A 22,305-nucleotide genomic window follows, 5' to 3' on the forward strand; every position below is an offset into this window, starting at 1 on the left:
CTGAAGAAGCTTCTTGGATGAGAAGTGAAATGTCTTTAAGCAAAATCAGAAAGTTCAGTCGCCTTTTGAAAGAAAGCACCTTGGGACAATAATTTTGAGGTATTTTAAGGAAGGCTCTTCCTTTCTTGGCTTAATATTTGAGAAAGGTAAACTTTTAAAAAAGAAAACATTTTTTTCTGCTGCTATCAAATGGACTAAAGTTGGTTCATGAGAATGTATAATTACAGTACAGTAATCATATGCTGTTCAGTGACAATATATATTTGCACTGATGTGAATGCTTAAAAGAAACCCCCAATGCTACCATTTGATCTAGATTAAATATGCACTTTCTTGATGATTAGAGTTTGGAACCGTAAAGAAGCCCCATTCTTTATTTTTGTCCAGGCACTTAGCAACACCATAAAATTTGGAGAAGCAGAGAAGCTAAAAATGGCTAATGGAAAAATTACGCTAGAGGTATAGTTTAAAGAATAATTCTCTTTAGTTCTTCTTAGACATTCTCCTACCTATTTGTAAAAGGATGTTATATAACCACACTTGTTTTGAAAGCCTAAGGGGCATAATTTATTTTTCAACAGCATGCCATATACAAATTAGCATTGATTTCATCTCATTAATAATTTTAACATTGGATCAAAATTTAATTTTACATCTATATTCAGTTATTTCGTGTTTTCCCTCTTCTATTATATTAACAATTCAATGTGGTAATGAAGTTTGAAGATGTTAATGGAATTTAGGTCCTATTCAGGGGTGGGCTGCTGGGGGTTCACAGCGGTTCAAGAGAACCTCTAGCTAAGATTCTGTGCAGTTTGGAGAACCCCCAAATCCCACTCCTGCGCCCTGCCTATCCCGCCTCTCCCAGGAGTCCCCACGTGGCCCGTTTTGGATGCAGTTAAGTGCAGGGCGCACACGGAGGCTCGGGGAAGGTGAAAAATGGGCCTACCGGAAGTTCAGGCCCTTTTCTGGCCTCCAGAGGGCCTCTGGAGCCTGGGAAGCTGTTTTTGCCCTCCTGGAGACTCGAGGAAGGCCTCCGTGCAGGTGCAGGAGGTGCAGGAGGTACAGGAGGCCAATTAGGCCACGTCCACTATGGCCATGCCCATCCAGCAACTGGGTAGAAAACCCCTTGCTAAACTTTTTGAAGCCCACCCCTGGTCCTATGACCTTCACTTCCACAAAAGATCATTCCCGTCTTTCCTTACCTGGTCCATAGTGTCCAAGTTTGAATGAGCAGGCGATAATTTTACCAAAGTGGCTTACATCTATTGACCATTGCTAGTAAAGAACTTGAAGGAGGAAGGAATTAGAAAAACAGGCTTTCCCTGTAAGTGCACTGAATTATTTTCATGGTGAACGGTTGTTGTTCCTCAGTACACCAATGCAAAAGCATTGGGAAGAAGTGCTCAAACTCCGGAAGCTTTATTTATTTATCTATTAAATTCATTTGCCACCCATCTTAAACTTTCTGAATGGTTCAGAAGGGTTCAAATAGCAAAGCCTCTCTCTTTCTCTCTCTTTCTCTCTCTCTGCTTATTATGCTTTCTGCTTATCATCCTGTGTGTTTTCATCATGTTTTGATAAGCGTGGATTAGCAGTCAAGAGATCCAGTCCTTTGGGTCAAATAAGTTGCTTCCACAAACACCTCCCTGCTAGATACTAAGCTTATATTTAAATCTCAGAGAGAAAAAAACAGAATTCAGATAAAACTTTCCCAAGCAATTACAGTAAATGACCATAAAATAGCTTAACTCATGCTTAGATAAAGCCATATCTATGATCTCCAAGATTTGGAGTGTCCGACTTTGGCAACTTTAAGACTTGTGGACTTCCAGAATTCTTCAGATAGCTATGCTGGCTGCAGAATTCTAGGAGTTGGAGTCCTCAAATCTTAAATTGGCACGGCTGTCCAAGTGTGTGATTCATCTTATGAAATGTCATTTGAGTTTACTGATAAAGAAGGAGAAATTTACTGACATCTGCTAATTTACTCATAATGACTTCTAAGGCAAAGGTTAGATGAGATTATAAATTGTTTGAAAACTTTACTTGGAGTTTACTCCTAAGCAAATTATTAAGGGTTGAGAAAGTTTAGGTGGAAGTGGGCCAAGATATAACAAAAGACTCACCTGAGGAACACCCATTTTGCAGTTTATTGGTAACGACATTCATCCTTTTATAAAACCCAGCCAGTGAAGTATCGTAACACCATTGCAGATGCTTCAGCCTCGTGGTACGCATGATGGAGAAAACATCAGGTTTCCACCAGCTCACACTTCTTTGTTCTGCACTCTGTCTTGTTTATGTCCTGGTTAAAATCATCCAACTATATTACAAGAGACAAAAGCAACTTAAGGCTTATAAGAATTTCCCAGGCCCACCTACTCACTGGCTGTATGGCAACATCCATCAGGTAAGAAGCGGCAAAATATATGAGGAGGTGATGGGGCAGAAGAAGAAGATTTCCGACATAGTTAATTGCTAGCATATCTTGAAATTATTTAAAGGTTGTAATTGTCCCTTTAACCTAAGACTGTCTACTGTTGACCTCACACTATTCCTAAGAGGTCTGTAAGGGACGTGCATAAGAGCACCAGCGTGCCTACCATCCCTGTCTTAATGTTCCCTTTAATTGTATTCATTTTATGTAATCAATTCATGCTTATACTTATACATATTATCTAATACGTACTCGGCAAAATAAATAAATAAATAATATTGAATATTCTTAACTCATTGATTGTGGCTCTGTTATTATCAGATGAATAACTTCATTCTGATGCCTGTGTTCCACAAAGTAATCTAAGAAGTGGTTAAGTTATTTATTTATTTTATTTATTTACATCAAATTTATCTAGCTGCTCATCTCTCTAATTCAGGGAATATACTATATTTTCTTAAATGTGCATTATATTATGAGTCCTTTTACACATTCTTAACTTTGACTGCATTACTCAGGCTGATTTAAGTGGATGACTATTCTGACTCTGATGAGTGTCAGAGTTTAAAAGCACAGCTTTGCAACTATACTGTAAACATGACTTCCTTCCTTCCTTCCTTCCTTCCTTCCTTCCTTCCTTCCTTCCTTCCTTCCTTCCTTTCTTTTTGCAGATACCTAGCCAGAAAGAAGAACTAAAGTATATGTTCGAGTGGTCTGAACAATATTCTTATGCTTTTCCCAGATGGTTTGGGACTTTTTTTTCTTCTGTAATTGTCTCTCACCCAGAATACGCCAAAACTTTGTTTGCCAGAGGAGGTAAGTGCATCCCAGTTAGGACAATGTCTATTTCCCATGTAGTTATGCATTTAGAGAGATTTACAGTAGAGAACAGTAGCCAGGCTCTGTTGGATGCTAAGAGGCACATTTCTGTCAGCTTCAGTACCTTTTAGCTGCTTCTATAAAGTTTATATTGATAATAATGTAAGATGATGTTAAAAAAGACAAAAGTGAGTTACCTTCTTGTATATATTTGGCACTCACGTTACATACTTAGTTAAGAATTCTTTTAAACGTCATACTCATTAGAGTATGTCTCTTCTCTGCTGCAGCTCAAAGACACAACTTCAGAAGAGTAAAAAGTAGTGTCAGTAAGACTTAACGATTTCCACCAAACTTCACTAAACCCTTCCTTGCAAACATGTATAAAGTTGTACTGTACCAAAGGTGGGTTTCAGCAGGTTCTGACCAGTTCTGGAGAACTAGTAGTGGAAATTTTGAGTAGTTCGGAGAACTGGTAGTAAAAATTCTGACTGGCCCCGCCCCCATCTATTTTCTGCCTCCCAAGTCCCTGCTGATCAGGAGGAAATGGGGATTTTGCAGTAACCTTCCCCTGGATTGGGGAGGGAATGGAGATTTTACAGTATCCTGCCCCTGCCATGTCCACCAAGCCACACCCACCAAGCCATGCCACGCCCACCAAGCCACACCCACAGAACCGGTAGTAAAAAAAATTGAAACCCACCACTGTACTGTACATTTGAATAATTTTCTTTTGTTGTGATCCAATGGTTAATGTGTTAAAATAGGACTCAGGAGACCCAGGTTCAAGTCCATCCTCAACCATTGAAACTGATTGGGTGGTTTTGGGTCAGTCCCTCTTTCTCAGCCCTACTTATCTCAAAAAGTTGTAGTGGGGAAGACTGGACTAGGAAATTTTGTCTATAGCAACTTGAGCTCCCAGAGGACAATTAGGGAGTTAATCTTATTATATGAACATATGAATAATGCACTCATAACTTCAGCAGAACGACTGCTGCAAATGACAGAGAAATGGGGAAAATGCAATGTTAAAAATATGTCAGTTTTGTGATTCTGTACTAGGGCTCAAGAAATACCCAAGGACACCCGACAATAAACTTACTTTTAACATTTAATATCTTTTTCAAAAATAGAGCCTTTAATAAGGCTCTGCAAATTCTTTGAAAAAAATTGCTTCTCGAGATGTAGGAACCATGTCTCTCACTCATCAAGCAGCCATTCTGGCTACTCTTGGCAGCCCTCCTATGTATGTAGGTATCCATAGCCATTTCACTTTTCCCCCAGCAAAACATTGTGAAGAATTCTTTTGAACTGCCCTAATTTTTAACAGATTGAATGGATTGAACTTTAATATTTGAACAGAGGTTGATGTTGTTGTATGCTATGGAAATGCTTCACAAAGCACAAAGTGATGGATTTAAAGTTTTTGTAGCAACACCAAAAGAGAATGATCCATTATTTTTGTCATGAACTTTGACAGCCACTAATTTTCATGTAAATTACCTTGGTTGTCATTTGTAAACTATATATATGAGCCACATATAAATATATATCTTACATATCAAAGTTACTTATTCTCTCACATTTGTTCAATGAAAGAAAGATGCAGTAAACTTTCAATGTGGACTTTATCTATGCCAAAAAAGTTGATTATTTCAGTATATGTTTAGCACTGTGTTATAACTTTGTTCTGATCTTCTTCAAATTTTGTAGATCCAAAGCCTGAATTTATCTATTCATCTTTGATTCCTTGGATCGGTATGTGTAAAAATTAAAATCAGTTATAAGTATTTTTTCTATTCCTCCCTTTTTTCAAACAGTTCAATTGATAATTTAACTGTTATTATGTTGTTTGTTTTAGTGTAGCTTTCCAATGTTAATTTGATCTTCTCCGGTCTTCTGCAGACTGGTTATATATAATGGGACCAGAATCTGGAAGTATATTCAGAACCCCACCTAAAAGTTATCAAGTTGCAGAGGCTTGATTTAATTTACAAGAATTTCAATTTGAGCATAAGAGTCTGATCATCACATCTACACTTTAATGAATGAAATGGTGTATTAAAGAAGGTCGCCCAATAGCTTCTGTACCTAATGGAGGTCTAGAACCAATCGAGTAATACCTTCTCAGCCCAAATCAGTATCAGATTCTTCAAACACCTTCTCATATTATGTAATGATAGCTTTGTTATAAGAATTGCAGTGAGGGTAATACAAAATAAGCTGACCCTGCAAGTGGGACAACATAGGAAGAAAAACAACAGAGTATAAAATAACAGAATAACAGAGTTGGAAGGAACCTTGGAGGTCTTCTAGTCCAAGCCCCTGCTTAAGTAGGAAACCCTATAGTACCATTTCATGCAAATGGTTGTCCAATCTCTTCTTAAAAAATATCCAGTGTTGGAGAATTCACAACTTCTATAAATAAGTCATTCCATTAATTGTTCTAATTGTTCTAATAGTCAGGAAATTTTTCTTTAGTTCTAGGTTGGTTCTTTCCTTGATTTAATTTCCATCCATTGCCTTCAGGCGCTTTGGAGAATAGGTTGACCTCCTCTTCTTTGTGACAGCCCCTAGGTATTGGAACACTGCCATTATGTCATCCCTTGTCCTACTTTTCATTAAACTAGACATACCAATTCCTGTAACCATTCACCAGTCCCCTAATCATTTTTGATGTTCTTCTCTGCACTCTTTCTAGAGTCTCAACATCTTTTTTATATTATCGCAACCAAAACTGGATGCAGTATTCCAAGTGTAGTCTTACCAAGGCATTATAAATTGGTATTAACACTTCACGTGATCTTGATTCTATCTCTCTGCTAATGCAGCCTAGGACTTTGTTGACTTTTTAGCAGCTGCAGCACACTGCTGCCTCATATTTATATATACAGAGGGAAGAAAAGATAATTTAAAAATACACTTTCCTCTTTAATTAGCCTGAAGCGCTGTGGATGAAAGCCAACTTGGGTAATTTTAAAACTAACCATCCATTTGTATTCCTATGCAATTTTCCATGGAGTAAGTATTCTTAATATAATCTGTGTAGAAATAAAGATAGGTTCATACTGCATAGGTCTAATGTCTTTATGAATTGTCTTGAATAAAAGCAGTTTCATCAATTCAAAAGCTTCAATATCTGATTTCCCTAACATCCAATAAATGGATGAAAAGCTACAGGGAGATGAAAAGGTAAATTTTTACCTATGCTTCAGATGAATAAGTGAAAGAGAGATAAAGAAATCATATTCCTGTCAGGAATTCTAAGACAACTTGAAATGATATGCAATGGTCCTTGAGCTCTGTGCTTGAAATATGAGCATCACTGTGTTAACCAACTATCAAAAGAAGCAATTCTGGTTGGTGCAGGACCATTTTTAAAACCCTGCTGTCATTTCTGATGAGATTTGTTTTATGGGATTTTGAAAGATGGGCCTGGACGCTGCAGGTACATTGACTCTGTCTTAACACTTTCAAGTGTCTCAAAGGGCCTCACAGGGCCTCTGTGGCTCAGACTGGTAAGACAGTCTGTTATTAACAGCAGCTGCCTGCAATTACTGCAAGTTCAAGTCCCACCAGGCCCAAGGTTGACTCAGCCTTCCACCCTTTATAAGGTAGGTAAAATGAGGACCCAGATTGTTGGGGGCAATAAGTTGACTTTGTATATAATATACAAATGGATGAAGACTATTGCTTGACATAGTGTAAGCCACCCTGAGTCTTCGGAGAAGGGCGGGATATAAATGCAAATAAATAAAAAAAAAGATGAGATAAACTGCCTATCTAATTCTGAGTGCAAACAATCTCTTAGCTCGGTCAGAGCAGATGGAATAATATCATCATCATCATCACCACCACCATCACTGCCACTACCACTTAATTTAATTTATCTTTTTCTTTTTGTACCTCCAGGAAAAGGACTGCTTGTCTTAGGTGGCACAAAATGGCGTCAGCACAGACGGTTGTTAACACCAGCTTTTCACTATAATATTTTGAAGCCCTATGTGGCATTAGTTGCAGATTCCACCAAAGTTATGCTGGTAAGGAAAGGGTTTTTTCACAGGTTATACAAGCAAATGCAAAAGGGACCATTGTAAACTGAGCAGGACATTCCTAGCTAGCTCTTGGATAGGTAACCATCAGAATTTCTAGGACTGTAAAGTACAGGGAGTCCTCAACTTACAACAGTTCATTTAGAGACCGTTCAAAGTTACAATGGCACGGAAAAAAGTGACTTATGACAGTTTTTCACACTTATGACCACTGCAGCATCCCCACAGTCATGTGATCAGAATCCAGATGCTTGGCAACTGACTCATATTTATGTTGGTTGCAACATCCTGGGGTTGTGTGATCACCTTTTGTGACCTTATGCCAATCAAAGTCAATGGGGAAGCCAGATTCACTTACTAGCCATGTTACTAACAACTGCAGTCATTTGCTTAACAACTGTGGCAAGAAAGATCTTAAAATGGGGCAAAACTCATGTAACCACTGTCTCGCTTAGCAACATAAATTTTGGGCTCAGTTGTGGTTGTAAGTCCAGAACAATTCTCAAAAATGAGAATGGGAACTCTCTTCCATGTTGTTGCTAAGTAAGCAATATGGACATATCTATGTAGTTCTCTAAAGCTGAGCTGAACTCAATGGTACATTGGACAGCAAATGGCTGCCACCAAAATGGCATACGGCATGGGAACCCTATAAACAGCTGATGCTGTTCCATCTCTATTTTCCCCACTAGGATAAATGGGAGAAACTGATTGCAAAGGAGCCCATGAAGTCTTTGGAGATGTTTGACCATGTTAGTTTAATGACTCTTGACAGCATCATGAAATGTGCATTCAGCCACACGAGCAACTGCCAAACCGACAGGTTAAAACTTTTACAATAATACATGCTAATAACATGAGTATTGGGTAACGTTGATCATATTTGTGTAGCACATTTTTTTTTGTTAAAAATTTTTTCCCCCCTTCCATCAGAGACCTGGATTATTATGTCCAAGCTGTGTCTGACTTAACTTTCCTGTCGTTTCGGAGAGTTACCTCTAGTATACTACGGAGTGATTTCCTATATTCATGTACCCCATCAGGACAGCATTTTAAGCAGGCGTGTAAATTGGCACACCAGCATACAGGTAAGTCTCGTGTTGTCTGGTAAGATTAAAATTACTATGAGAGTGTCTTAGGTTCCCAGGATATATGAAGACGAAGGAGGAGTGGCTGTAGCCTGAGGTCATCTTTGGTGGACTGTTTCACTAATTGAAAGCAAACATGTTGAAACCACTTGGAGTGAAACTCTTTCCTCTAATGCCATTATATAAGAGCTATTATATGACAAATAGAAAGGTTTTCAAAACATTGTTTTATTTGGCAGCAAAGTAGTTCAATCTTCACTCAAAAGTTAATGACCTGTATAGATTACTTTAGTATGCTTAAAACAGCGTATTTTAATTTTTCACTTATTTCACAGCTTCATCCTCCACATGTCGTCTTAGAAGCAAGTCCCATAGACTTCAATGAGGCTTATTATAATATAAGCAATGTTTTCTGATTCTTCTAATTATGGGGATAAGCCTCATTACAGCCTTGAGATATGTCAGTGAAATCCTTGACCTGACAACACACAATGACTTTTATTCATCACTACTAAAAATTGACTAGCGTCAGAAAGACACCATTGAATTTACTTGCAGCCTAATAAGAGATTTCAGTGTATACTGATTTGATTCTGAATAGTTCTTCGCTTGCATATTACAAATTTTATTTATAATAAAAAGAACCAAATTAATCTCTCAGAGCCTTTTTTCCCCCGAAGTCAAGGGATAAAATAATAAAATGAGGCAAACACAGTGAATTTCTCATTCCTGGTATTAACTCATCTTGTATTACTTCATAGAAAAAGTGATTGAAGAGAGAAAAAAATCACTACATAATGAAAGAGAGCTTGAAAAGATCCAAAAGAAGCGACATTTGGATTTTTTGGACATTCTTCTTTGTGCCAAAGTAAGAAACTATTTATTTATTTATTTAATTTATTAGTTTGTCAAGCATATACAAGATAGCATGTATGAATATGAACATGGATAGGAACAAAAGAAATGAATACAAATAAATGGGGAGAGTAGGATGGGGACAGTAGGCATGATGGTACACTTATGCATGCCCCCTTTACGGACCTCTTAGGAATGGGGTGAGGTCAATGATAGACAGTTTAAAGCTGAAGCTGTGAGGGCTTGAGGATGTAACAACGGAGTTGGGTAGAGCATTCCAGGCGTTGACCACTGTTGCTGAAGTCGTATTTTCTGCAATCGAGTTCAGAGCGGTTTACCTTGAGTTTGTATCAATTGTTTGCCCGTGTATTATTGAGGTTGAGGCTGAAGAAGTTGTTGACAGGTAAGACGTTGTAGCCGACAATTTTGTGTACTATGCTTAGATCAGACTACAGGCGGTGCAGTTCCAGATTGTCCAAGCCCAAAATTTCAAACCTGGTGGCACAAGGGATTCTATTGTGAATAGAGGAGTGGAGTATTCTTCTCGTGAAATACTATAGGAAGTATTTTTAACAGCCTCTTGTCTCACACTGTTATGAAAGTTATTACAATACAAAATGAAATATTGTTTTGTTACAATGGTAAATAGAACAACTTGCACATAAAATTGATGTGATAATGAAAAACTGGTTAATCAGAATAGGTTATTATAATAAACCGGAAACAATTAATTTGAATCTTTGTCACTGACTTATTTGCAGTGTCTGTAAAAAAAAAAAAAGATGAGAAAGTCAACAGTACCACAGAAAAATATAGTTAAAGCAACCTAAATTGTAAAAAGCTTGCAATTTTTATACTGCAGATAGGAATTTTCTATATCAAATGGTTGCTAACTCAAAGCATTTGTGCAAATAAATTGTGGAACAAATGAGGCTGCCAGGTCAGGGAGTTGATGTTCTCCTTAAAAATTGGAGAGAAAGGAAAATTTCACCAGAGCTGTTATTGCAGCACTTAAGTGGGAACAAAGTTTATATGGTAATTCTGGTGTGTTTTTTTTTCCTATTATTGGACAAAATGTTCAAGGTTGTAAAGATGAAAGCTCCCCTGTTGACCCTTTTCTAACATTTTCCCATGCAGATGCATTGGGAAAACAGAAATAATTCTCATTTCCTTTAATGAGGCAAACACTGGAAATTTGCTAAACAGGGTAAAACGCGAATGGTTCTGGACTGATTCTCATGTCCTGCCCATCTTGTCAGGAAATTATCGTATCATTTTTTAAAGGACATGCCCATGTGACAATTGCCTTGGTCTCATTCCCAGCCAATTGCAGAGAAAAAGCTTTTCCTTCTACCAACATTTTTGCTGACGATGCGATCTCATGATAAACCAATCCAAACTAGACTGCAGAAAACACGATTTCAATAACAGAGTTGTCAGAGCCTGAAATGCACTACCTGACTCTGTGGTTTCTTCCCCAAATCCCCAAAACTTTAAGTTTAAACTGTCTACTATAGACTTCACCCCATTCCTAAGAGGTCTGTAAGGGGCGTGCATGAGCGCACCAGCGTGCCTACCATCCCTATCCTAATGTTTTCTTTTATCTGTATCCTTTACATGTGTTTATAATTATGTTTACAACATTTGTATCTGTCGTAAAATACATGCTTTACGAAATAAATAAATAAAAAATAAAATAAATTTTTTTTATGACATTTTATTGGCCAGGGTAGGATAAAGAGTCTCTGAGGCAGTGGTGAAATCCTACCGGTTTGAACCAGTTCAGGCGACCTGGTAGTGATAAAAGCTACCGGTTTGATGAACCAGTAATAAAAAAAAGCTACTGGTTGGTTCGAACCAGTATTTCCGACGGTCAGCTGTGCCGCGCGATTTATATTCGCTAGAGAGCAGGAAATCCTGCTTTCTAGCGAATCTAAATAGCACAGCACAACTGTTCCCCCCCCCCGCCTGTTGTTCTACTTACCTTGTCAAGTTTGCACAGCGTGCATTTGGCGCAGGGCCAGCAAACCGGTGGCAAACCATGGAGGATTTCACATTGCTCTGAGATATACTATTTAAAAAAAAACAAAAAACTATTATCATTTACAATTGCAGAAAGGAAGGTAGATGGTAGGGTGGTGAAATCCCACAATTCCTTGCAAAAGTAGTACTAAATGAATCAGATGTATTTGCAGAATTATTTGGATAGGACAGGGAGAAAGAAAGTAAAACAAAGGTAGCTGTTTATGTCAGGATGCTTTTCAACAATTCAAAGACTAAAACAATATACATTAACTCAACCTAAAGGAAGAGCCCTCTATGTCTTTGTTCAAACCATGGAATAAAAAATCCCGATAGTATCAGTGTACCTGAATCCAATAATACCATAAATTAAAAACTCATTTTTGGCACTTTTGTCTTTGGTCTGATTTTATGATGACCTCATTTGATTTGATTTTTCTTTAAATGAATGCTCATTGAAGGTGCCCCTTGCTGATTCTTCTTCTCTGTTGATCAGTATGAAGATGGAACTGGACTATCTGATGAAGACCTCCGTGCTGAAGTGGACACTTTCATGTTTGCAGGCCATGACACAACGTCCTCTGGCATCTCTTGGCTATTATATATAATGGCTAAGCACCCAGAACATCAGCAGAAATGCAGAGAAGAAGTCAAGGAAATCTTGGGGGATCGGGAAGACATCCAGTGGTGAGTACAGTATTGTTTGCTTTAGATTTCTTTCATTGGTGACTTGATTTAAGCATCAAACTACACGATACTGATTTAGAAAGCATTTTCAAGCAAACAAAAATCAGAACACTTTGAGGCTGTTTGGATGAATTGGTTAGATGGGATGTTTAATCCAGGGGTGAAATTCAGCAGGTTTTGACAGGTTCTGGAGAACCGGTAGCAGAAATTTTCAATCATTCATAGAACCAGCAAATACCACCTCTGGCTGGCCCCAGAGATTTTGCAATATCCTTCCCCTGGAGTGGGGAGGGAATGGAGATTTTGCAGTATCCTTTCCCTGCCATGCCCACCAAGCCACACCACGCCCACCAAGGCATGCCCACCAAACTGGTAGTAAAAAAATTTGAATTCCACCAGTGGTTTAATCCTTTCGCTGATATCACCATATTCTGTTTTTCTGAATCAAGAGGATGCAGAGGGAAGGACAACCACCAACATGGTTCTTTATATTATGCTTAGACCAGGGATGAAATGCTCCTGATTCTGAATAGATCGGGTGATCTGGTAGCGATGAGGGCGGATAGTTCAGAGAACCGGTAGCAAAAATCCCTGCCTTCCCCCCACCCATGCCCGCCCAATCGCCCAGTCCCCACTTGCCTACTTGGCAGCTTGCTGCTTCTTTCGGGCTTGCTCGCTTTTCCTGCCTTGCTTCGGCTGCTGCAATCAATTGCATCAGCTAGCAACTCAATCTGCCTGCCTGCAATCCATCTCATCGGTCAGCAACTCAATCTGCCTGCCTTGTCCCTTCAATTGGGTAAGTAACTGGGGTTTTTGGGGGGGGGGGATGATTTAAAAAAATAGTTAATTGGAGTTTTTTTAAGGAGGTTTTTTTTTTAGACAGCAATTTAAAGTTGAGGAAGTTTTAAATTTAGCTGCTTTTATCTAAAAATATAAATAAAATAAAATATTTGTGCAACTTTCTGAGATATGGTGTGTTTCTGTAGTGTTTCACTCTAACTACACAAAGACACAAAATCTCACAAAACTGTATGTGGATTTTTTTTTGTGTGAGTCAGTTGTGTTGTGTTGTGTTGTGTTGTGTGTGTGTGTGTAAAGTGTGAACGTTGGTTTTTAGTACCTCTTATAGTCTTGTGTACTTTGTTTATTATTTTTATTATTTATTGTTATTGGCCTTGCCCACCCAGTCACCTGACCACCAAACTACGCCCACCAATTAAGCAACCCCACAGAACCGGTAGGGAAAATTTTTAGATTTCACCCCTGGCATAGACCCATAGGATTGCCTATATACTGTAGTATCACTGTCAGTCAGTGCGAACATTATCTATGGCAATGTGCTACAAGAGGCATTATTATTCCCATTCCATTGTGTGGGATTAGGATTAGGAAGGATACTGCTATATCTTGCTGTCTGTCTACTGCAAAACTACTTCTGCACCCTATCTCTTTAAACCTACAGGCGGAAGAACAGCTGGAGGGAGAAAAATTGCCCATCTACTTGTTCATCCTCAATTAAAACTCCCAAATCTATTTTTTCCAATGGAAAAAAAATAGGTAACCAAAAGACTACTAGTAGCAAAGCTGGCTGAGGAACTCTGGGAGTTGAAGTCCACAAGTCTTAAAGGGACCAAGGTTGGAGACCCCTGGCTTAGAGTTCAGACAATTATTCTTGCAAGAGAATAAAAGGCTTACTACACATAGTACTATCTTAAATGTTAGGTAGCAGCTCAATTCACATACTGATTTTATACACCAAATCGTTTACTTCCAATGTTATAAGATTTGTAGAAAAGATGAAAACAATTGGATACCATATGATACCTGAACACAACACATGGCACAGTCATAATTATGTGGTTATGATTCAATGAGAATATGTTTCGGGCAAATTAGAAATTTAAGATTTAAAATATTCATAAGTTCAAATATTGCGTTGTACCCAGAGGTTGGTTTCAGCAGGTTCTGACCAGTTCTGGAGAACCAATAGTGGAAATTTTGAGTGGTTCGGAGAACTGGTAGTAAAAATTCTGACTGGCCCCACCCCCATCTATTTTCTGCCTCTCAAGTCCCACTGATCAGGAGGAAATGGGGATTTTGCAGTAACCTTCCCCTGGATTGGGGAGGGAATGGAGATTTTATAGTATCTTTCCCCTGTCATGCCCACCAAGCCATGCCAACCAAGCCATGCCATGCCCACCAAGCCACACTCACAGAACTGGTAGTAAAAAAATTTGAAACCTACTACTTTTCCTCCTCCTTATAGTTCAGTGAATTAGGTGGGTGTCTGATCCTCTTCTAAATATATTCTTTATATTGTTCTTTTAAGGAGTGGCATTATAAAAATTAGTTTGACCTTTTACTTTCCAGAAAGGCAGGTTGGGTTGTGTAAGACTTATCTTTCTCCCCCAGGATCAGGCTAGATAGCAGGAACTATCAAGACTTTAACCCAATGCGGGGGGGAGGGGGGCGAGCACTCAGACGGATTCTGGGGAAACTGGTTTGAAACTTTGAACTTCTGCCCTTTCTTTATGACCTCAGCCATCAAACCCTATTCTCCAAAGCATCTGAGGGTAGGACAAGAAGTAAGGGGTGGAAACTAATCAAGGAGAGAAACAACTTAGAACTAAGGAGAAATTTCCTGACAGTTAGAACATAACCATATTTTTCAAAGTATAAGACTCACCATTTCCCCCCAAAAAGAGGGTGAAAATCTGGGTGCGTCTTACATTCCGTATGTAGCCCTGCCCAGCTTCTCAAACGGAGGTTTCAGAGGCTGAAAAAAGCATCAAAAATGAAGCTTCAGAAAAGAAGCCCCCCAAACAGAGCTTAAGAGGCTTTTTTTCTGAAGCTCTGTTTCGGAGGCTTTCAGAGGCAGAAAAAAGTTTTTTCTGAAAAGACGTTTCAGAGGCAGAAAAAAAAAGCAAAAAAAAGCAAGCCACAGAGCTCACAACCAAGGAACCTGTTGCTAAAATTCATCTCTGGGAACTGCTGATTGGGGGTATTCTGGGTGGCCAATCCAGCTGCCAATCAGCTTTTTTTCTTATTTTCCTCCCCAAAAACTAAGGTGCGTCTTATACTCAGGGTGTCTTATACTCTGAAAAATACGGTAATCAGTGGAATAACTTGCCTCCAGAAGTTGTGAATGCTCCAACACTGGAACTTTTTAAGAAGATGTTGGATAACCATTTGTCTGAAATGGTGTAGGGTTTCCTGCCTAAGCAGGGGGTTGGATTAGAAGACCTCCAAGGTCCCTTCCAACTCTGTTATTCTAAATGCTACAAGGCTTTGCCCATTACCAAGTTGGAGCACTATGCACCCATCCTTGAATCGACAGAAAAATATGCTAGAATTGAAAGCATTATCTCCACTGTCAATTCTTGCTTCCACTCCTGGCAGCTACCTACCAGAAGACAAAACTTAGTACCTTTTGTCCACATTGAAGGTGCCTTTGGATGGTGTAGAATGGCGGTGGCAGGAGGGGAGGACGAACACTACTTATGTCATTGCAGTTAAGGATAAATTAAGCTCGTCTCTTTCATGCCCTGGAAATGAGATGAAGGCAATGTCACAGGTGGAATTAAAAAGGTGATACTATGAGACATTGAGACCAATGTTAAGTGTAAGCAAATAATAAAATTGCTCGATTTAGTTCCAGCTGATACTCTCCGTTTGGCACCTAGCCGTTCACTAATAGAAAGGTTAATTGATTTTTTCTATAACTTTCAGGGATGATCTTGGTAAGATGACCTATTCCACAATGTGCATAAAAGAGAGTCTCCGTGTATGCTCTCCAGTTCCAACGGTGTCCCGAAAGCTCAGCAAACCTATTACTTTCTTTGATGGACGCACTTTGCCTGAAGGTTTGCAATTTCTTTATTTTAAAAAAAATGTTTTTAATGTTTCATTCCATTATGTGCTGCTCAGTGTTGGATGACGACTGAGCTTTGAATATAAATATCCTTACAATTTATATTGATATTAATTGGTTCCTGATTGCTTATTTGTACTCTATGACTATCATTAAGTGTTGTACCTTAGAATTCTTGATAATCTTTTCTTTTATGTACACCGAGAGTATATGCACCAAGACAAATTCTTTGTGTGTCCAATCACACTTGGCCAATAAAGAATTCTATTCTATTCTATTCTATTCTATTCTATTCTATTCTATTCTATTCTATTCTATTCTATTCTATTCTATTCTATTCACAGTTGGAAAAGGGTAAAATCATAGTAATAATGATAAAATGTTCAACACACTCTGATTTGGGTGAAATCTTCCCTTTCAATCTTCCCCTTTGCCTTCTAGGAGATACAGTTAAGAAATTTTAATTCATTCATTTGGTATACTGTAGTAAAATGCAAAGCAGCCCATGATAGTTAATGTTTAGAATTCACTTGAATGTAATCTTTGGGGAAAAAGAAGCGCAAAGAAGAGCAACTAAGATGATTAAAGGCCTAGAGACAAAAACAGATGAAGAACGGTTGCAGGATTTGGCTAGTCTAGAGAAAAGAAGGACTAGGGGGGACATGAGAGTAGTTTTCCAGTATTTGAGAGGCTGCCACAAAGAGAAAGGGATCAACTTATTTTTCAAAGTACCAGAGGGCAGGCCAAGAAACAATGGAAACAATGGAACTGGAGGAGAGGAACAACCTGGAATTAAAGAGAAACTTCCTAAGAGTGAGAACAATAAACTAGTACTAATAAAAACAGTAACAGAGTTGGAAGGGACCTTGGAGGTCATCTAGTCTAACCCCCTGCTCACACAGGAGACCTATACTAGGGATTCAAACTGCTGAACTGCTGACCTTTCTGTTAGACAAGCTCATAGTCTTAGCCACTGAGCTATCTAGTCAGCCTCTGCTGTCAGAAGTTGTGGGTGCTTCATCACTGGAGGATTTTAAGAAGAGACTGGACAATCACTTGTCTGAAATGGTATAGGGTCTCCTGCTTGAGCATGACTTGCTGACATTGGACTGACATCAATACAATTGAACGAGTCCAGAAATATTTCACAAGAAGAGTTCTCCATTCCTCTAAAAACAACAAAATACCTTATCCCACCAGACTTGAAATCCTAGGCTTAGAAAACTTGGAACTCCGTTGCCTTCGACAAGACCTAAGTTTAACTCATAGAATCATCTATTGTAATGTCCTTCCTGTTAAAGACTACTTCAGCTTTAATTGCAGCAATACAAGAGCAACCAACAGATTTAAACTTAATGTTAACCGCTTTAATCTAGATTGCAGAAAATATGACTTCTATAACAGAATCATCAGTGCTTGGAATACTTTACCTGACTCTGTGGTCTCTTCCCATAATCCTAAAAGCTTTAACCAAAAACTTTCTACTATTGACCTCACCCCATTCCTAAGAGGACCATAAGGGGCATGCATAAGCGCATAAACGTGCCTACCGTTTCTGTCCTATTGTTTTTCTTTTCTTCTTCCTATAAATATATTGATGCTTATACCTCCTAATATTTACTCATATATATGTTTATATACTATATAATCCTTTTTATATGATGTTGTGACAAAATAAATAAATAAATAAATAAATAGAAGACCTTGAAGGTCCCTTCCAACTCTATTCTGATTGGTTAATACCCTTTGCCTATTTAAACCTCACCAAAATAGTCCAAAATTGCACCAAGAGTTCAGAAATTATATAAATTAAACATTGCATTATGTCTATAAAACTATACTGAAGTTCATCTATTTAAAAAGTTACTCTAGTTAGAATAAGCAATTTCCATTATAACCAAACTATTAAAAACACCAATTTCTGAATTAATTGAAGTTCTTTGATATCTTTGTTCCAAGAACTTAAGTCAATTTTTCAGGCATAGATAATTACTAATTGGAAGCTTGCAAAGCAAACTGTCAAGGCATAGCAACTTTGTCTGATTTCTAGAAAAACTAAGCCAAGTAAAATCTTGGATGAGAGTTCTTGGATGAGAAATTATTAGGAAATTTGGGGCTGTAGCTTCTCTTGACAAAATATCCTAGAACAAAACTGTGGCAAACACATCTATATTGTTACCAAGTAACTATATGAATGTACTAGGAGTTGACTTTGATTCTTCATTATATAAAATGCTTCTGATTATGCAAGATTATCTGGGCTTTTTTTCTAAAGAATACTTAGATTCTGCTTAACTGTAACATCTTAATTATATCAAAGGCGAAGATAAGGTATTGGCCAGTTGCAGCTGGAATGAAATTAGATATATTTAAGGGTGATTTGGATATTTAACTGGGATCAGGATTACTGGTCTTCCTGTTGTCAAATATGGAATTCTTTTTCATCTTCAAACTCGTTATTGAATGTATAGGTGTTTATACTTTTATATGTAGGATTACTTATCATAACACAAGAGAAATCCATTGAACAGATAATAAATTAATAAAAATTTGAGCAGTTTGCTTAACAGTGCCTATGAACATGTTCCTTGAAAAATGTAAATGCCAAACTTCTCTGACTGCATCGAACAGGCTGCAGAATTCTTCTCATCCTGTCTTTTGATCTTGTTTCAACCACCGACAATGTTTTTTTAATTGCTGTCTTCTCTGGTTCTTTGTTTTACAGATATTATAGTTGCAGTTGACATTTATTCTCTTCATAAAAACCCCAGCATTTGGTCAGATCCTTTGGTAAGTAAGTTTTTTCCCCATCAAATGATGACAGCAATAAAGGGGACTAACTCTTGTAAATAAAATTTGTCACAATCGAGATTTTTATAAGTACACAGATTCTCTATAGTGGAGATAATCCCCATTTATCACTTTTATTGACTCACTATATTTTCAGAGCAAAGCATAAAGTGATTCTGAGATGCTTCAATAGCTTTATAATAGCACAAGTATTGTAATGAATATTGTACTCATTAAGTATTGTAAGCATAGTAAATTCACTTTTTTATTTTCCCCCCTACAATTTTCATTGTTTTCTTATTCCAGGAGTTTGATCCTATGAGGTTTTCACCAGAGAACACCTCCAAAAGACATTCTCATGCATTTATTCCTTTTGCAGCTGGATCAAGGTGAGTCTACCGCCTATTTTTTAGACCAGGGATCGGCAACCTTAAACACTCTAAGAGCCACAAAGGTCCTAACCGGAAGCCCCCCCATTCAATTCTGGAGCCAACCGGAAGTCCAGTTCTCTCACCATAGAGTCTCCTCCTAGCACAGCATCCTTTTTCCTCTACTTGACCTAACCGAAAGCCCTATCAATTGTGGAGCCAACTGGCGACAGGGAGCCACAGCAGAGGGATGGAAGAGCCACATGTGGTTCCAGAGCCGTGGGTTGCTGACCCCTGTTTTAGACCATTGGTTTCAAAATGAACATCCCTGTCAGTGTTTCTCCTCCTTGGCAACTTATTTGGACAACTGGATGCAAATTCTGAGAGTTGAAGAGAAAGTCCACACTGAGAGTTGAAGTCCACACAAGTTGCCAAGGGTAAGAAATGCTGCTCTATGCCTGTCCCAAGTCTTGTTATTTGCTGTCTCTTTAGAGTCTTATGAAATGTTCTTACAGCTAAGAATGACAGGCAGATATGTTAAAGGAGCAAACTAATCATCCCCCAAAGCTGTGCAATTGACATGGCTGCTTTTTAAAAAAATTAAATGTGAAAATGTTTTTCTAATTAGGACAGACCCTGTACCTGCAGTTGTGCATTTAGCACTGTATTTAAAGGCCTTTTCCAGATAGAAAATTCAAGCCAAAGGTTGAAAATTGGGTATAATTCAAATACTCAGTCCCTATTATAATTTCCTATGGTGCTTTCCTGCTTGGTTACTTCAGTTAAATGTCTTCAGCCCCTGTAGACTAAATGCTTCCACTGAATAGAAACACTACATGCATTCACACCTTGATTTAATTGATCCAATACATTGTCCTCACCTGCTCAGTTTTTAAGATACCTATAAATGTATCTTGCCTATAAATGTATACCTATAAATGTATTTGCATGCTTACTAACTAGTACATAATTGACTAGGAAAAAACAAAACCCATCCTACCTTCTTCTGAATGTCAGCCAGCCTCCTTTTATATTGAGTATAACAAAAAAGGGATTTTTTCTCTTCCTTTTCTTGTTAGGAATTGCATCGGACAGCAATTTGCCATGAATGAACTGAAAATAGCACTTGCCCTGACGCTGCTTCGCTTCGAACTAATACCCGACCCAGAAAAAACTCCGATTCCAATCCCCCAGGTTGTCCTCAGGTCTGAAAATGGAATACACATCATTTTAAAGAAACTCAACTGATGCTGAAAAGTTATTGCAGGAGTTGATGCCAAGAAAGCTGTAAGACAAAGATGGGGCATTAACAGACTATGCAAAACTACCAGAAGCGTGATGCATGTACTACAGCTTTTTTAATTGTAATAAATCTCTCCACTTCACCCAAAACTATTTTCATTTTTAACTTTAATTCCTTGTAAATGCTTAAAAACTCCGCCTTCACTATTTGTCAGAGGAATGCATCATGTTCTGTCCTCCTCCGCCTCTGTCCAAACGATGGCTTAATTAGCACTATCAGCTCTGGCGGCAAAAGAGCCAGCGTCTGCCAAGAGCCCTCATTATCTTCCACGACGCTGGTGAGTCACAAACTTCAGCTCTAGTCAATCAGTGGATTTGCCTGTTACAAAGAGACACAGTAGCTCTGGCTGCCTTTTATATCCTGTGGGGTGTGGCTCCATGACTCAGCACTTCCTAGGCCTGCCCTATCCTTGCTTCTGTTGTTCCCTCCTCTCCTGCCTACGAAACCAAGCCTGATTGCCGTCAGCTGGGTCTGCAGGCGTGGCCTGGGGGGGGGGGGAAAGAGTCAGGGGATAGACGCCTCGTTATCTCTTCCACCTGGCCTGTTTCTGGCTCCTGGAGCTGAGCCAGGCAAGCCGGTGCTCCTGAGGTAAGTCCCGACGGCCCTTCCCCCTCACTTTCCAAGTCACTTTCTGGCAGCAGGGCCGGCTCGGGGGGGCGCAAACACAACACATCACAACCTATCTGTCATGGAGTCATGTGTTCCCCTATCTCAGAATGTAAAATGTTGCTGGAAAACTCTGCTAATAACTTACACCTTAATATTTCATACAATAATTATCTAACAGCTTAATTGTACAACCCAAGCCTTTAATCTCAAATTGTTCCATGCCTGTGATTTCTCCATGCATTCAGATGACTGCACTTCTTCCGTCCATTGTTGCTCCAAGTACACATGACTGACTAATTGAAAAGGAGAGTTATGGGTTTTGCAATATTTTTTGTTTCTTTCTACAACTTTGTCTCTGCGAAAAGTATAGTAGTTGAACATAAAAGAGCAATACAACAATGAAAGTAAGCATCTACTGTACAGCAAGACAGCAACAGGGCAAAACAAACTGAATATACAGTATCTAGTTTAGGGCAGTGATGGCTAACCTTTTTGCCATCGCATGTCAGGAGGCGGGAGGGTTGTGCGCACACATGCCCGCACCCATAATTCTATGCACTCCACCCCCACACATGTACGCGCAACCCCCCTCCCCCTGCTCCTGGCATGCCATGGCCTGGTAGACCCATTTTTTTCTCTCACCTGGCTCCAGAGCCTCTCTATGAGTCTGGGGAGGGCTAAAACAGCCTTTCCCACCCCTTCAGAGGCCCTCCAGAGGCCAGAAACTGCCCGTTTGTCAACTTACGGTTGGACAGGAAGTGACTTTTTTGCTGTACCCAGCCTCCAGAGCCTCCCTAGAGCCAGGTGAGAGAGAAAAACAGGCCTTCTCCATCACCCCTCAGGCCCTCTGGAATTGTAGGCTGATGTAAACCTCCCTCCCTCCACTACCCCATTCTCTTGTTTACTATTGCTCTCTAAAGAGCCAGAGGTGGAATTGTAATAACATCTGCTTGTGCTAGCTTGAAATGGCATGTCAGAGAATTGGTGTGACCCTGGAATGATGTGAGCAACACCCATTCTGCTCAGTGCTTGGAGGAAATGGAGGCCGGTGTTACCAGTGGGAGAAAAAAGGGAGATGTTACTTGTGGTGCCAACTTCCATTGCAATTCCAATCTTTCCCTTTTTAATTCATCTGGGTTATGACAGAACAATGCCCAACATGAGGTACAGAACTGGAATAGGAGAGATTGTAAAGTGAAAGAAACCAGAGGATTTCTAGACATACACAATAAACAGATGGGAGAATATATTAATGGCTTATCTAGGCAACAGCAGAAAACCTGGGAAGAAAAAATTTTCAGAGACTCAATTTTAATGAGCACACTAATAATGCAGAGCTGAAAGTTCTTGTCACTGTTTCCAAGATGTACTTTTCTCTAACCCTTGTTGTTGAATACGTAA

General features: G+C 38.9%; 1 protein-coding gene and 1 long non-coding RNA gene across 2 annotated transcripts; one reads left to right on the forward strand and one right to left on the reverse strand.

Annotated features, from left to right (window-relative positions):
* The first annotated feature begins 2,188 nt into the window (after positions 1-2,188).
* LOC131194212 (cytochrome P450 4A25-like) lies at positions 2,189-20,384 on the forward strand. Its single transcript, XM_058174944.1, has 12 exons — positions 2,189-2,413; positions 3,112-3,256; positions 4,973-5,017; positions 7,172-7,299; positions 8,004-8,134; positions 8,245-8,399; positions 9,161-9,267; positions 11,773-11,963; positions 15,693-15,826; positions 18,560-18,624; positions 18,931-19,013; positions 20,072-20,384. The coding sequence occupies exons 1-12, from the start codon at positions 2,240-2,242 to the stop codon at positions 20,238-20,240; spliced, it is 1,527 nt and encodes a 508-aa protein (XP_058030927.1). The 5' UTR covers positions 2,189-2,239; the 3' UTR covers positions 20,241-20,384.
* LOC131194214 (uncharacterized) lies at positions 9,292-15,686 on the reverse strand. The gene is made up of 3 exons (XR_009154119.1): positions 15,391-15,686; positions 11,239-11,325; positions 9,292-10,018 (listed from the first exon to the last, which is right to left on the reverse strand). It is a non-coding gene; the product is annotated as an uncharacterized LOC131194214 (long non-coding RNA).
* Positions 20,385-22,305: the final 1,921 nt, after the last annotated feature.

This window comes from Ahaetulla prasina, chromosome 3 (assembly GCF_028640845.1).
Source record: "Ahaetulla prasina isolate Xishuangbanna chromosome 3, ASM2864084v1, whole genome shotgun sequence".
Taxonomy (NCBI): domain Eukaryota; kingdom Metazoa; phylum Chordata; class Lepidosauria; order Squamata; family Colubridae; genus Ahaetulla; species Ahaetulla prasina.